General features: G+C 42.6%; 1 protein-coding gene across 1 annotated transcript; it reads left to right on the forward strand.

Annotated features, from left to right (window-relative positions):
- The first annotated feature begins 432 nt into the window (after positions 1-432).
- On the forward strand, positions 433-13,271 carry dap (death-associated protein). Its single transcript, XM_084939069.1, has 4 exons — positions 433-651; positions 1,532-1,628; positions 7,389-7,431; positions 11,373-13,271. The coding sequence occupies exons 1-4, from the start codon at positions 597-599 to the stop codon at positions 11,490-11,492; spliced, it is 315 nt and encodes a 104-aa protein (XP_084795195.1). The 5' UTR covers positions 433-596; the 3' UTR covers positions 11,493-13,271.
- Positions 13,272-13,275: the final 4 nt, after the last annotated feature.

Raw genomic sequence — 13,275 nt, forward strand, 5'->3', positions numbered from 1 at the left:
GGTGAGAAATGAAAACAGGCTGCTTCATTATAGGCGATGACTGCTTACACTGCATTAGAGGCTGTGTAGGTGGAGATCTACTATAGATACTCATTTTGTTTCATTTATTTGTGTAGCCTGGACGCTTAGTGCTTTTACAACATTTGCGCAGTAATGAGGGCAGAGATTAAATCATGAGCTCAATTAGATCTATGTCATGTTTACTCACAAAGACCTTCCTAATGATGTGCGGTACTTTACTGATAGCTCTGCTTTCGTAACTGGGATTTATTGCTCAAATAAATCAGACATACATTACCAGAAATAATAATAATAATAATAATAATAATAATAATAATAATAATAATAATGATCTGGTAAATCTTTTAACAACCCGAATACCTTAGTTGAGATTTTTACGACTGACGTCACCGCGCTTTTTACGGCTCCGCACGACGTCACCACGCATCTCTTCCAAACAATGCTCAGGAAAAAGCCACGTTGACGATCCAGACTTGAGTGTAGTCCACATTTTCAGGCAGAATAAAGCGGGAACAGCTTTAAAATTGAGGCTCAGCTCGGTTTCCGCAGCAGACCCCCACATCTGAGCAGGCAGCATGTCATCGCCGCCGAAGGAGAAAATCGAAACCAAAGGCGGTCATCTCCCTGCAGGTAAAGCTCCCTGTGCTGTGGTGCTGGGGGTGTTTTTTTAAGCCTGTTATGAATCTGAAGGCCTTTTGTTTGTGCAATGTCTCAGATCAAAAAAAGGAGAGATTCATCACATGATGGTGATGATTAATACTTATGCAACCCTTACACTGGCAGATGCCTTAGACTATAAATCGTCTGTGGTGTCCAGATTGCGTTTAGAATAATTTGCCGTAATTGTCTTTAGCACATTCCCCTACTTCCTGATTTGCGTGGGCTCTTGCAACATCACATTGCTGACATTGTAGCGATTGGTGAGGATCGCCGGCCCTTTAGAAAGGTTTTAGTTTCAATTTTGCCGCTAATAACTGCTCATTGGCGGGCGGTGACGTGGAGGCCATGGGCTCGAGGCTTCAGCCATGTAGGCTGCACAGAAACGGGAAAAGGTGTACGTGGACATAAGCAGTAGCAGGCAGGGCAGTGGGCCACAGCAGCTGCAGGACTGATAACACAGTAAGATAACCAGTGCACCTCGCACCCAACCTGTTATCAGCGGGAAGCTCACAACACACACATTAACTTGTAGTGTGTGAGGCTGTCCGAGATCAAGGACAACCACAGAACAGTCGTCCAGCAACTGCTACAACCGACCTCTGTGCAAGTCACAGACATGATTATGTCAGCATTAAACAAAATTCTTAAAATTCATTTATTTTTGCTTCTTCAAACGCTGGCTATAAAGTAAAAAGGCCCAAGTCACCTAACTCTCCAAACACAGCTAAAGTGGCTTTTTTAATCTATTAAAATGTCCTGTTTTGATAGTGAGACCTTGGATAAATTCTCTCAGCTGATCTGGCAAATCACTGCATACGTGTTCTGTCTACTCTGTGTGGGTGTGCTCCAGTAAAGGCAGGCGGTATGAGGATAGTGCAGAAGCACCAGCCAACTCCTGCTCCAGAACCACCGCAGAAAGATGACAGCGAGGAGTACATCAGCAGCAGGTAACGCGCTCGCTTTAGAGAAAGACCCGAGCAGTCGAGCCATCGCTCGGGTAGAGGGATCTCTTGAGGTGACTGTAAACCACAGAAAGTCAATCAAAGGACCATCAAAACCACCACAAAAGACCTACAAAGAGACGGAAATGGCAGCAGATATGTGCGACGCAGCCACAGTGACGCATAACTATCAAAGCGGCAGGCAAAACAAATACAGAGATGAAATGACTGCTAAGTTTTTGCACAGATATGCAAAAACTAAGCATTATGCAGGCAAAATGAAAGACGAAAGTGCATGATAAGACACTAAAGGGCTGCACGGGGATTCAAGATGAAACTATCGTGCAGTGTTTCAGTGGTGAAAGGCTTTGTCATATCATGTGTTTTTTGTTTTTTTTAATAAAACCTAAGTACACACATATCTGTTAGTCTGTGTGCAGCCTTTAACTGTGGTGATTTGTAAATTGCTAATCACAAACACGCTCTGCAAATTGCCAACCAAGGCATTTAGCGGCTTTCGCTTTTCCGCGAGGCTGTAGTCGGCAGTTCCGCGGCAGACTTTTCATGTGTTGTCGCCAGCTAATTCAGTAAACAACATAATTACTGCATAATTACAGCATTAACTCGAACAGCCTATTCAGCAGTCGCTATTGTTTTGCCATAAACAGGCTCGGTTTTAATGTTTTACATCACGCTGGCTCTGTTTGCGAGAGACAATAATTGTTCCGTCTCCGCATTAGCATGTTCGTCTTTTGTTGCTTGAATTGCATTGCTTGTGCTGAGGTCTCTCTGCTCTGCAACGGCGTCGTTGCAAGTTGCTCCTTATTTTCCGGGTAGCTGCGTGTGTCTGTCTTTGAATCTGTGCTTGTACACTCTCCTATATCTCCTCAATATTCACAAGGGTACGTCAGCTGTGTGCGTATCAGCACAGGTGGCATATTCTCACCACATATCTGTGTGTGTGCGTGTGTGTGTTAATAAGAGGTGGTAAATGGGAAGTGACAGGCAGTGCACAGCAGTGAGCAGGGTTCAAGAACATTGCCAACTGTCAGGAAATTTTCTGTGCACAACTTTCCACATGTACGCACACTAAATGACATATTGCATGGTCTTCATCTGCAAAGCTGGTTGGTTGAGTCTTTTCCTGTAATTCAAAGCAGGACTAGCATCAAGCCTGTCAGCACCAGTAAGTCATTTCCTGTTGCCGTCTTCTCTTTTCTGCCAAGATGACGGGTGGTAATAATAGAGAGGGCATTAAAGTTTAAAAATTGAGGCCAAGTATTTATCGCAAGTACAAAAAAGCATGCGGACTGCGCTTTATACATGTTGTAGATGGTGATCGGCGCTATTCCAGCCTAACAACTATGTACTTCCTTAGTTTGTCATGTTGTTTGAGAGTATATAAAAACAAACTGCTTGTCACCGGTGCAGTGCAAAGGATCCTTTATGATTCTTTATCTAGTCCTGCATCATCTCCTTGCATCGCATCATGACTTTAGGACTTGCACAGTTAGAAATACACAAACAACAATATCTGGAATCTGCAGGCAAATTCCAGATATTTGCCTGCAGAGCTTACAGTGTAGAAAGATCACATCTTTTTGCACTAATTAGGAAAATGGAGCATTTTCTTCACCCTGCCCTGCCCGCTCTCGTCTTTTACTGCGCAAGCGCAGGTGCACGTTCTTCGTTGTGATCTAAAGATTACCTGTCAGCACATCTACAAAAAGAGAGGCAGAGTAAGTGCACTCACTAAATACAATCAGTGCAGCTCTCGGTCACACGCACTTCTGTCGGTCCCTCTTTGTGTCACGCTGATGGACGTCTAGCAGGTGGCTACTGGGTAAATTTCGTATTAGTTGCAGCCAGTGGAGCGTTTTAGTCGGGGGAACACCTGCCTCTCCCAATCTAGCTGAGATGGACAGATGAAGCAAGGAAGGAAATAGGTGGCTGGGATTATGGAGAGGAGAGGATTAGGATAGGAGGGGATGCTTATCGTATGGTAAGGGGTGCTGTGGCAGTATGAAGATAGGAAAAAGGACAGGTAAGAGATGGAGAAGGGGTGGAGCGAGTGGAAAAGGTCAGAAAGGGGAAGCAAAAGCTGGCCTCCGAGCTGGAGCTTCCTGCTCCATAATCGTGTGAAAGTTGTTCTCGTAAGCCATCAGGAACCACTATGTAAAACATTCAGGTACAGTGTGATGTACATTACAAGAGTAAGAGAAGCAGAGAAGTTTAATAGGGGTGGAAAAAGTGCCACTCAGTGCGTTATGAACTTCTTGCACATCTTTTGGATGGGACTCTGAGCTGAATGTCTATAAACTACATGCCAGGCTTTGTGTCGGCTGCACTGCAGGTTGTGGTGAGAGGGGGATATGTTCCAGAGACTCAGAAAAAGATCGACTCAGTCGCTGCACACATACACTGTATGCAGGAGCTGTGGTGAGACGTGCAGTAGGTTGACAGCTCATGGTGAAAAGTTGAGAGGAGAGAGAGGGAGATAAGGGGGAAGAGGAGGGAAGATGGGCAACAGGCATCAGTTTCTATGGCAACCAGCACCTCGCCCACGGCAACAAACTTCCTGCGCTGCTGAAGCAGAGAGAGAAATGGGTGGGGTAGAAGTAGCAGTGGCTTTAATGCTTAAAAAAATAAAAAGGTTAAAGAAAAACGTCACGCAGATGGATTATTGCACATTTGACTTAACAGTTGAGATTTCTGACTCTCCGTCACTCTTTTCCTCCCCTGTTCCTGTCTCTCTTTCCTCTAACTCTTCCCCTCTCCTGGCACTAAGCCTCCCCAAGATCCCACGCAGCTCTCTACTGCCCCCTGCAGACTCATTCTGCCTGTGAACGCAGCTGCATTCCTCCTGCGCACAGAAAACCAAAAAATAGGTCTTTGTCACTTTTGATTTCTCCTTCTCTCTGCCCTCCTGTCGTTCCTCTTCCCCGTGCAGATAGAGGAGATTACAAAGGTGTCAGTAGTCTAATCTGAAGGATAATGCTTTTGTGCGGTATCTAGATCAAGGATTCAGGGCTTGCCATGGTGTGGTTTTACTAATCTCTGATTAATAAGTCTTAAACTGAATGACTGTTATCTGTTTATCAAGTGTGACTAAAACCTGTCATTAGTGTTTGTCTGCAGCTGGTGATTATGCAGTGGCTGCGGACAGCTTGCAAATTACAGGAAAAATCGGAACCCTTGGCCCTGCAGTGAGGAGATCCGAGGCTGGGAGAGGCATTTGTTGGCACGGTTTAGGTCTGCTTGTTCCATTAGAGGGGAGAGTTGCTTAAAATCAATACAGAGCTGTTGCCTGTGATCACCTTTATGCTCTGATGCAACATGTCTATCTGGAAGGGAGCAGTCTCTTCCAGAATGGCAACACTCCCCTTCACAGGGCACCAAGGGTCAGCGCGTGGTTTGATCGTGGTTTTTCCCGACTCGGAATTGACATTTGGGTGGGTTGCATGACTTCGGATGTAAGCACAGTTGGCGCACTTACAGGAAAGGCGATGAGTCTACATTGCCTGTTATTTATGACCATTTGATTAAAATATACGTTGTGCATGAGAAAATCAAACCAATATTAACAATTTTAATGAATTATCTTTGAATTTGGCTAAAGCCTCTTTGAGTTGGTCCAAAAAACAAAACAAAAAAGCTGAAGTAATCTGACTTGTACGGTGTTGCCTTAACATTCACCAGATCAAACCAAACTGGAGAAGACCTCCGCCGTCATCAAATGAAAGAATATCGTTTGGTAAAACATGTCCCATCCCCAGAAAACAAGTGCCGAGGTGGATTTAAACTGTTCTGGTAGCAACATATTGGCCAAGGATCTAGGAAAAAAGCCACATTCCAGACGCGAGCGTACTCCCAAGGAGAAAAAAAACAAAGTTTTATGTGTTTAGCCAGTTGAGCGAAAAGCTTATTTTTCTTTGAGTCCGATCAAAAACAAAACTCTTAAGACCTGAAGGAGCCAAATGCTTGACTGTTTTACAGCTTAACCCCCCACCACCACTCCCAGTTTGTCTAGACATGTCTTATCTGTCTGCTCTCTGTTGTTATGATGCCCTGATGCCAGGAGCAAGAGACACCCTTTGAAACAATATCCTTAATTCTATGCACTGACCTTTCTCTTAAATCTATTTTTTTTTAAATATCTCTCACTTTATTGTCTGTTGTATAATATTTCAGGATTTCACCTCAAAGTGCACATTGGAGAGGGACACTCAGTACAATAGAGACAGCTCAGCATGAGTCCACACTGTGTCACTATATGAATACATATCCAACTGAGCATTGCTATTCACTTCAACCCAAGTGTTGCATCTGACCGTCGCCTCAGATGAGCCAGAAGTGCTAAAACAACTCCTGTGCATATGTTACATGTTTTTATTTCTACGTCTATAAATAGAGTTAACATCCAGGATAAACTGTTTGAGATGATCTTCTGAAAAGCACTTTTTTCCCCCTTTTCATCTTCACTTGCTGATTTACCCTCCACCTGCTCCCCGGCTAGCCTTAAAAAACCTAACTAACTTGGTGTTGATTAGAATAAGGAACACTTACGGTGCTAATGTGCTACGTTTTCAGTTAATTGAATTGCTAATAGAGAACCTCTCAACCTCGCTTTTTGACAAGCGGCTAGCATGGCGTAATCAATGATATTCGACGTATCTAGGCGTTAATGTAATACCGAGGTGTGAATTTTCTCATTAAGATGAGTGCCTAGATGTAGATCGGTAAATTCGATGTTTCACAGATGTGTTGGAAATCTGCAAGTGTTAATTGGAAAAGTTGTGCGCGAATCATAAAAATATATATTTTTTTAAATAGAAAGGAGCAGATGGGTTGAAAATGTTTGTATTTTGACTGCTGAGGCTGCAGTTTGAAGTGTGTATCCAAAACTTTTCATCTTTTTTCAATCTAAATTAGGCGGTAATGAGGTAAGCTGTAAGCTGGACATGCTTGCTGCTATAGTTAATGTCCTTAAGTGGAGTTTTGAAGGTGGCTAACTTGACTGCACTTTTAGCCGGAGGGGTGACTATGCCGTAAAATTAGACGGCACTCGTTTGTCATGTCAAGGTCGATACTTACCTTGGGTTCCGCATTCCTCCTCCTCATCTTTTTCTCTGCCTCCATCCCTTCCCTCCATGTCTGAGTGAGCGCTCGCCTGCCTCTCTCCTTCATCCTCTTTTACTCTCCTCTAACAGTTTGTTATTATATAGGTATTTCACTCCCTGGGTCTCTCTGTCCTCTTTCTCCTCCTCCTTCTACAGTACTTTACCCCTCATCGCCTTTCTTTCCTCCCAGTCCTCACTTTTCTCTGTTCTCCTTTTTCTCCTCCTCCCTAAATCTTTTTTCTTCATCTTCATCATCAGGCTTCACTTTAGCTCTCTTTCTCTTTCAGGGGTTTAGTTTTCTTACTCCCTCCTCCCTTCCCCTCTTCTTTTCCATTAGAAGCTGTGAGCCTCAGTGTTTGGCCATAATGAATGGGAGCTATTTAAGCTGCTGGCAGGTCCATCCGGGGTGTGTAGTATGTGTGTGTGTGGGTAGGTAAGTGGGTGGGTAGGTGTTGTAGGTTTTTGGCACCTTTGGGATGTTCCTTATTTATTTGATGTAGGCAAACTTGTGTAAATGTTGACATAAACTATATGCAGACAGCTGTGCTATTGACCTGTTTTTTGTTTTTGTTTTTTTTAAAAAAGAAAGAAAGTAATTGTCCTTTCTAATTTCTCTTTTCTGTCTCCTTTGTTTTTTTCTTTAAAGTCCACCGAGGGCCCCTGTGATTGTGTCTGGAGTGGTTACAAAGGTAAGACACACATTTATACAGACCACCAGTGGTGTTGAAATAAGCATTATAATGTGGTTTATATCTGGGACAGGGGTTCTACAGGGACCATAGAGGCTCAGCAGAACAAGACAGAGAGATGGGAGAAAAAGCAGGGGAGGGAAAGAAAATCGAGAAAATACTGGTGCCAAATGAGATGAGGGAAAAGTGGCTTATCTGTAATTTATGAATCTGGTTTAATAAAATGCGGTGCCACCGTGCAGCACCAAAACCTTCTGCAAAAAAGACCACAGAGTTGAAGCTGCTTCTCTGACACACTCCCAACCAAAACTGGAAATTGCAAGTTGCACATTAACTAGTAGTTCACTTTACTGCAAAATGCTGGGTATTAACCACATATGGCTTTAACTGCATCAGTGCCAGAGTCTGTTTAGGCTTTTACAGCCTTGACCTGCTGCTTTGAAAAGCAGGTCAAAGTCTGTGAATAGCTGTTTGTGTTTAATTCTTTTTGACTGTATGTGTGCGTGTGTCTGTGTGAAAAGTGTCCTTGACTGGCTGGATGGCTTCATTCCCCGCTTTGTGTGTGTGTGTCAGACCAGGCAGATTGTTTGCGGAAGATTGCAGTGATATCAGAAGGTGGCAGGCATCCCATTTATCCCCCGATCCTCCTCTAGCCTTCCCATTTGCCCCTATCACTGCCATCAAGCCCAGAGGCTAGCAGTGCACAAAGGCTCAGAAAAGCCTTTTAAGAGTTAAGTGAAACACTTCAGTGTGTGTGTGGTCTCCAGGGAGTTTTTTCCCCCCTTTTTTTAGCCTACAAAAAAATATGCCTTCTGGCTATGTACCTTCAATTTTTCATTCAGTAGCTGATGTGTTTCTAAAATGCATTTTTTTTTATAATAGAACTATTACCAGGAAGTAAAGCATCTAAAGAAAGACTAGCTGAAGAAGAAAGTAGAAAAAAAGGAAGAAATACCATTACAGGTCTAGCAATTATTAAACGCCCAGAGTAAGTTTTTTTTCAGACTTTGTTTCTTCTTCTTACCTGTAATCAGATCACACCACAAAGTCTTTTTCTGTACACACATCCCCTCACCACCCCCCAAAAACTGTCAAAAGTCCTGAAACATAAGGTTTACACCAATAATTTAGTAGCTTCCAGAACCAACTTTAGCAAGAAAACCTTGAAATAATGGTTTTCTGACTGACCATCAGTCTCTGAAATCATTGTTGAAGAACTTTGCTTCTGGTCTTTGACATCTGCAGGCATTCAGTTGTGCACAGCTCTCTTAAGATCATGATGAGGTCTGGACCTCCTTGGGTCATTGCATCGCCTTGATTGTTTTCTTTTTCAGTCATTCTGTTGTAGATTTGCACCTGGGCTAAGGATCATTGTCCTGTGCATGACTCAGTTTTGACCTTCAGCTTTTGGACAGATGGCCTCACATCAGACTCTAGAATATACTCTGTGTACTTCAGTATACAGTAGGGCTGCACGATTTTGCATAAAATGAGAATCACGATTTTTTTGGCTTAGAATTGAGATCACGATTCTCTCACGATTTTCTTTTCCAATATAAATATTTATTGCACTTATTAACTGCACATCAACTTCGTAACAGTTGAGACTGAACATAAAAACAACAAATGTCTCACGTTTTGTGGTCGCCGCAAAATGTTGTACTGCTTGAAATTCCGTCTCCACCGTTGCTCGACACTGCGTGTATAGAGCAGGTAGTGCAACAATAGAAAAATAGTTGCGGGACGGCACTGTGTAGCGTTTGTCTAGGGTGTTGATCATTTTCCTAAATCCCTCGTTTTGCACAGTGTTGATGGGAGCCATATCTTTGGTCAGGTGATAAGTAATAGCCTCCGTAATTTCTTTGTGCCTGCGGGAGTTCGACGTGTATAGGGAAGCGCTGTATAAGGTTCCCGTTATTGATGTTTGGGTAGTTGACCGGGACGGATTTTCTCCAGTCACTTTCTCGTCATCCCTGACCTGCTCTCCGTTGTTTTTTCCCCTGCTAATTTTACCATCACACGGCACAGCTTCTGTATCACGTGGTATAAGGCTCCGCCCTTGTCATTTGTTGAGCAGGAAGAGTGAGCGCTTGTTTTCATGCAGATTACGTCCCGGATCAAAATGCGGTACAATCGTCGTCGTCTTTTTTTTTTTAAATCGTTGTCATTTGGAAATGAGATCGCACATAAGTATGAATCGAGATCGCGATTTTCTAACGATTAATCGTGCAGCCCTAGTATACAGAGACGTTTATAGGTGACCCAGTGACTGCAAGGTGACCACGTCATATGGCTCCAAAACAAGCCCAAATCATCACCCCTCCAAATGATCACTGTGCTTGATAGTTGGCATAAAGGGTTCGCACTGATATGCTTTGTTTGGTTATCATGAGATGTGGTGCCATGCATTATGGCCAAACATCTCCACTTTGATCTCTCAGTCTAAAGGACATTGTTCCTTAAGTCTTACGGTTTGTCCGTTCGCATACTGCAGCTTAGTAAAGTCCTCCAACATGAGAACAGGCCTTTTGGGCTTGATGATGTTTATTACAGACATTTTAATTTTTAATTCGATTAAATATTTGAAAATAGGCTACATTTTTGTTGATTTTTGGCATTGTCATTTTAAGAGATGCCAGTCACCCTCACTTCTTTTCACAGCGTGTTGCAATAAGACAGTTAATTTGTTATATTCCCTCCTATACCTCTGCAGTAGGACAGAGGTATTCGTGGAAAAAGCTTTGAGCTTCAGAAGAGAGTGAAGGGTAATTGGAGGTTAATATCATCCACATCCCCTCCAGTCAACTCTGGAATTTTCTTTAAATAAAAGAAGTACACACATGCACACTTTGTTTGTGCGCCCACCTACACACAAACACCAGCTTGCTGGAAAACCAGTGCACAGCCACACGCGCGGTGAAAAAAAAAAGCCCAACACATTAAGCAGAACGGATTAGGGTCAGGCGAGGATGGGGTGGGTGAGTAAAGTTCAGCAAGAAGCTCAGAAAGACAGGCTGTGTTTGTTTGCAGAGGGTTGATTAAAAGGGTTATATAAGTCCGTCCATGTGGACATCCTAAGAAATGAGGCTGTCAAGGAACCATGTGTTATGCTGTTATTTATATGATGGCGTAACACTCACATATGGTAACATCTGGATGAACGAGAAGGCATCAGCAAATTGCCAGCTTAAATAAACTCAAAGATTTCAGATGCAAGAATTCAAATGGCCAGTAATCCAGTCAGTCACGCACACAGCAGTGGACTGTATGTGTTAACTCTGTGCTTTTCATTCCTACTTTGAGTGCTTAGTTTTACAGCTTTAATCGAGCTCACCAGCCACCATCAACCTATATAACTGTACAGTATATAAAATCTCCTATTCACACTCATGCCTGTGTGCAAGTGCAGTTTTATTGCTCAGAGAGCAAAGCACAAAGAGAAGGCAACAGCAGATGGAGCAGGTAGAAGAAATGGGACAAACTGAGCGAGAAACGAAACGCTGGCAGAGATAGAGAAGTAAGGAGTGAGGATAACAACAAAAGGAGGACGAAATCCAACTGTGATTCTCCTCTAAGTTGCTGATTAAAATTCTGTGACTTGATCCGATTTAGAGGAAGCAAGGCTATTTATGTGCATTTTTCTTGGAATAATAGATTAAACCTGGAGAGCAGATGAGTGCTCCATACTGTACCTGTCATGCATCTTCAGGGGGATCAGTGGGAAAGGATTTAAAGGTCCACATACTGTATTATTTCACGCAGGGATAAAGTACACAAACCTGGTTATGAACAGAGTTCTATACACACACATACATTTTTTCAGTCTTCTTTAGATTGTATATGTTGTTTTATCCTTACACTACTAGCCTTGTAGCTTAGCTTTTCTTTTTGGTTCAACTTTGTCCTCATTTGCTGTTTTTTATTTACTGTTTTATGTTTAGGGTGATAAGGACTTCACCCCAGCTGCTGCCCAGGTGGCCCACAACAAGCCCCTGCCTGGTGTCCCCAAGCTTCCCCCTGCCCAGCACATCAACCAGCACATCCACCAACCCCGCAAGTGAGCCAGGCACCAATCTACAACCAAGCCACCAAGCTACTAACTCCACCAGCCGGCCTTCCAAATGGAACAGATAGGATGAAGACGGTTCCCCACCAGGCACAGATCTCCTCTAAATAAAAAGAATAATCATACATTTTGAGAAATTAGTCAGTAACGAGACACCTGAAGTCAGTAACGCTTCAGTGCAAGTCCCACTTTTAATACCACTGCTGCATTGGTGCCGCTCTAGTAGCTTTGCACTTTGGGGTTCTCTCCTTTTGAAGGATTATTTTCCACTTGAATAAGTCTTAAGGTGATGTAAACCGGTGAAGTCTTCTTGAATTGTTCTCTTCTCTTCTCTCTTCTCAAAAAAAAAAATCAAGTATAAACAGAGAAACCGATCTCAGATCTGAGTCTGTTTGGGGAACTTTGACAGCATCCAGTTAATCACAGCAACCTATCAATCAGCCTATTTAACCCAACCAAGCCCACGATAGGATCCTTTGATCTTCACAAAAGAACCAATCAGCAAGTCAGGAGGTGGATCCCTGTTTATCAACCCTCCAAACCAAAAAAAACCTCACAGAAAGCAGCTTTTGAGTGTATAATTCAGCAGCTTTGACAAGAGAAAGTACGACTAGCAAATTACATGACAGCAATAACCAATCATTAGTGCTTAATTGCATTCCATTTGACCGTGTCAACCATATTATATATTAATGGTAGAAATGTCTAAAAGAATAAGCGATGTAATGTTTGATTGGCCTTCATTTGAAATTTTTGAATATATTTAAATATTACAGAAATGTTTGCTGTAGTGATGCCATTACCCAAGAAGCTTTTTGTTTATGCTTGATGTCATCAGTCAAAATGCTGACGAAGCTTCTGAGCCACAGTCGAACCTGTTGAGCTTTTATCACCGTTTCCTCCCAGTGTGACCGCTCTTACCTTTATTTAACAGAAAGGAGTCCCTCACAGTTGTTATCAGCCTCAGCTGTATCGGTATTTATCATTTCCCGCAAACTTAACCTGTTCACAGTAAAACTCTACCATCGGTGCCTCGTCGCTGAGATTTTGAAGATGCGCAGGCTCATCGGTCTCATGTTTATTTGTTGCAGAATGAAAGTGCAGCGAAATATGTAATGAAACTTAAAGAGTAGCACCGGCTGCGGGATGCTCTGTGACTGCATTAACATTAGCCCAGATATCACAAGGGACTTAATTACAAGGGGAACAAAGCATTACAGAGAAGCAGTCGAGCAAAGAGCGAGGCATTAAACTGTCAGATGAAGGTGAAAATGGGAACATTAAAGGAGAACAGCACAGGTGTAACAAAAAAGAGCAGTTTCTACATTCATACAAAAAGCGTCGAAGCAAAGACATTTCAACCACGCGGCTGTTTATCGGTGTACGACGAAGATGCAGCGCGTTTGTCGTTACATGGCTCAACGCGTGTCAGAAATGTGTACAACCTCCCGAAACTCCAGATTGGGTTTCCCGAGAGTGATATGCTTTAATACGCACACAAACACACAACACCCTTTTCCTTAAAACCCACTTGCGCTCTAGTGTTATTTGTTGCAACACTAATGTTCAGGTTTCCAGGAAAGAAACAAAGAAAATGATGTTGCCAAGAAGAAGAAGTGATTTCCTCTGTTAATTTAATTCAATTTCAATTTTTTTTTTCTTCTCAGTATTTTCTTTTCTTGAATTGTTCAAATTGTAAAAAGTAATTGAGTGGACTTAGGCATTAGGTATGGTTGTCATAGTAAATAAAGATATAGACTATCTTGAAAAACAACTTT

This window comes from Perissodus microlepis, chromosome 9 (assembly GCF_051167445.1).
Source record: "Perissodus microlepis isolate ML-2025 ecotype Zambia chromosome 9, ASM5116744v1, whole genome shotgun sequence".
Lineage (NCBI taxonomy): Eukaryota > Metazoa > Chordata > Actinopteri > Cichliformes > Cichlidae > Perissodus > Perissodus microlepis.

What these genes read in the sequence shown, in the direction of transcription:
- dap (XM_084939069.1), top strand. Translation starts at nt 597, where the DNA reads ATGTCATCGCCGCCGAAGGAGAAAATCGAAACCAAAGGCGGTCATCTC. An exon ending in AGGCGGTCATCTCCCTGCAG is followed by an intron (nt 652 to 1,531) that starts GTAAAGCTCCCT and finishes GGTGTGCTCCAG; the next exon opens with TAAAGGCAGGCGGTATGAGG. An exon ending in TGTCTGGAGTGGTTACAAAG is followed by an intron (nt 7,432 to 11,372) that starts GTAAGACACACA and finishes TTTTATGTTTAG; the next exon opens with GGTGATAAGGACTTCACCCC.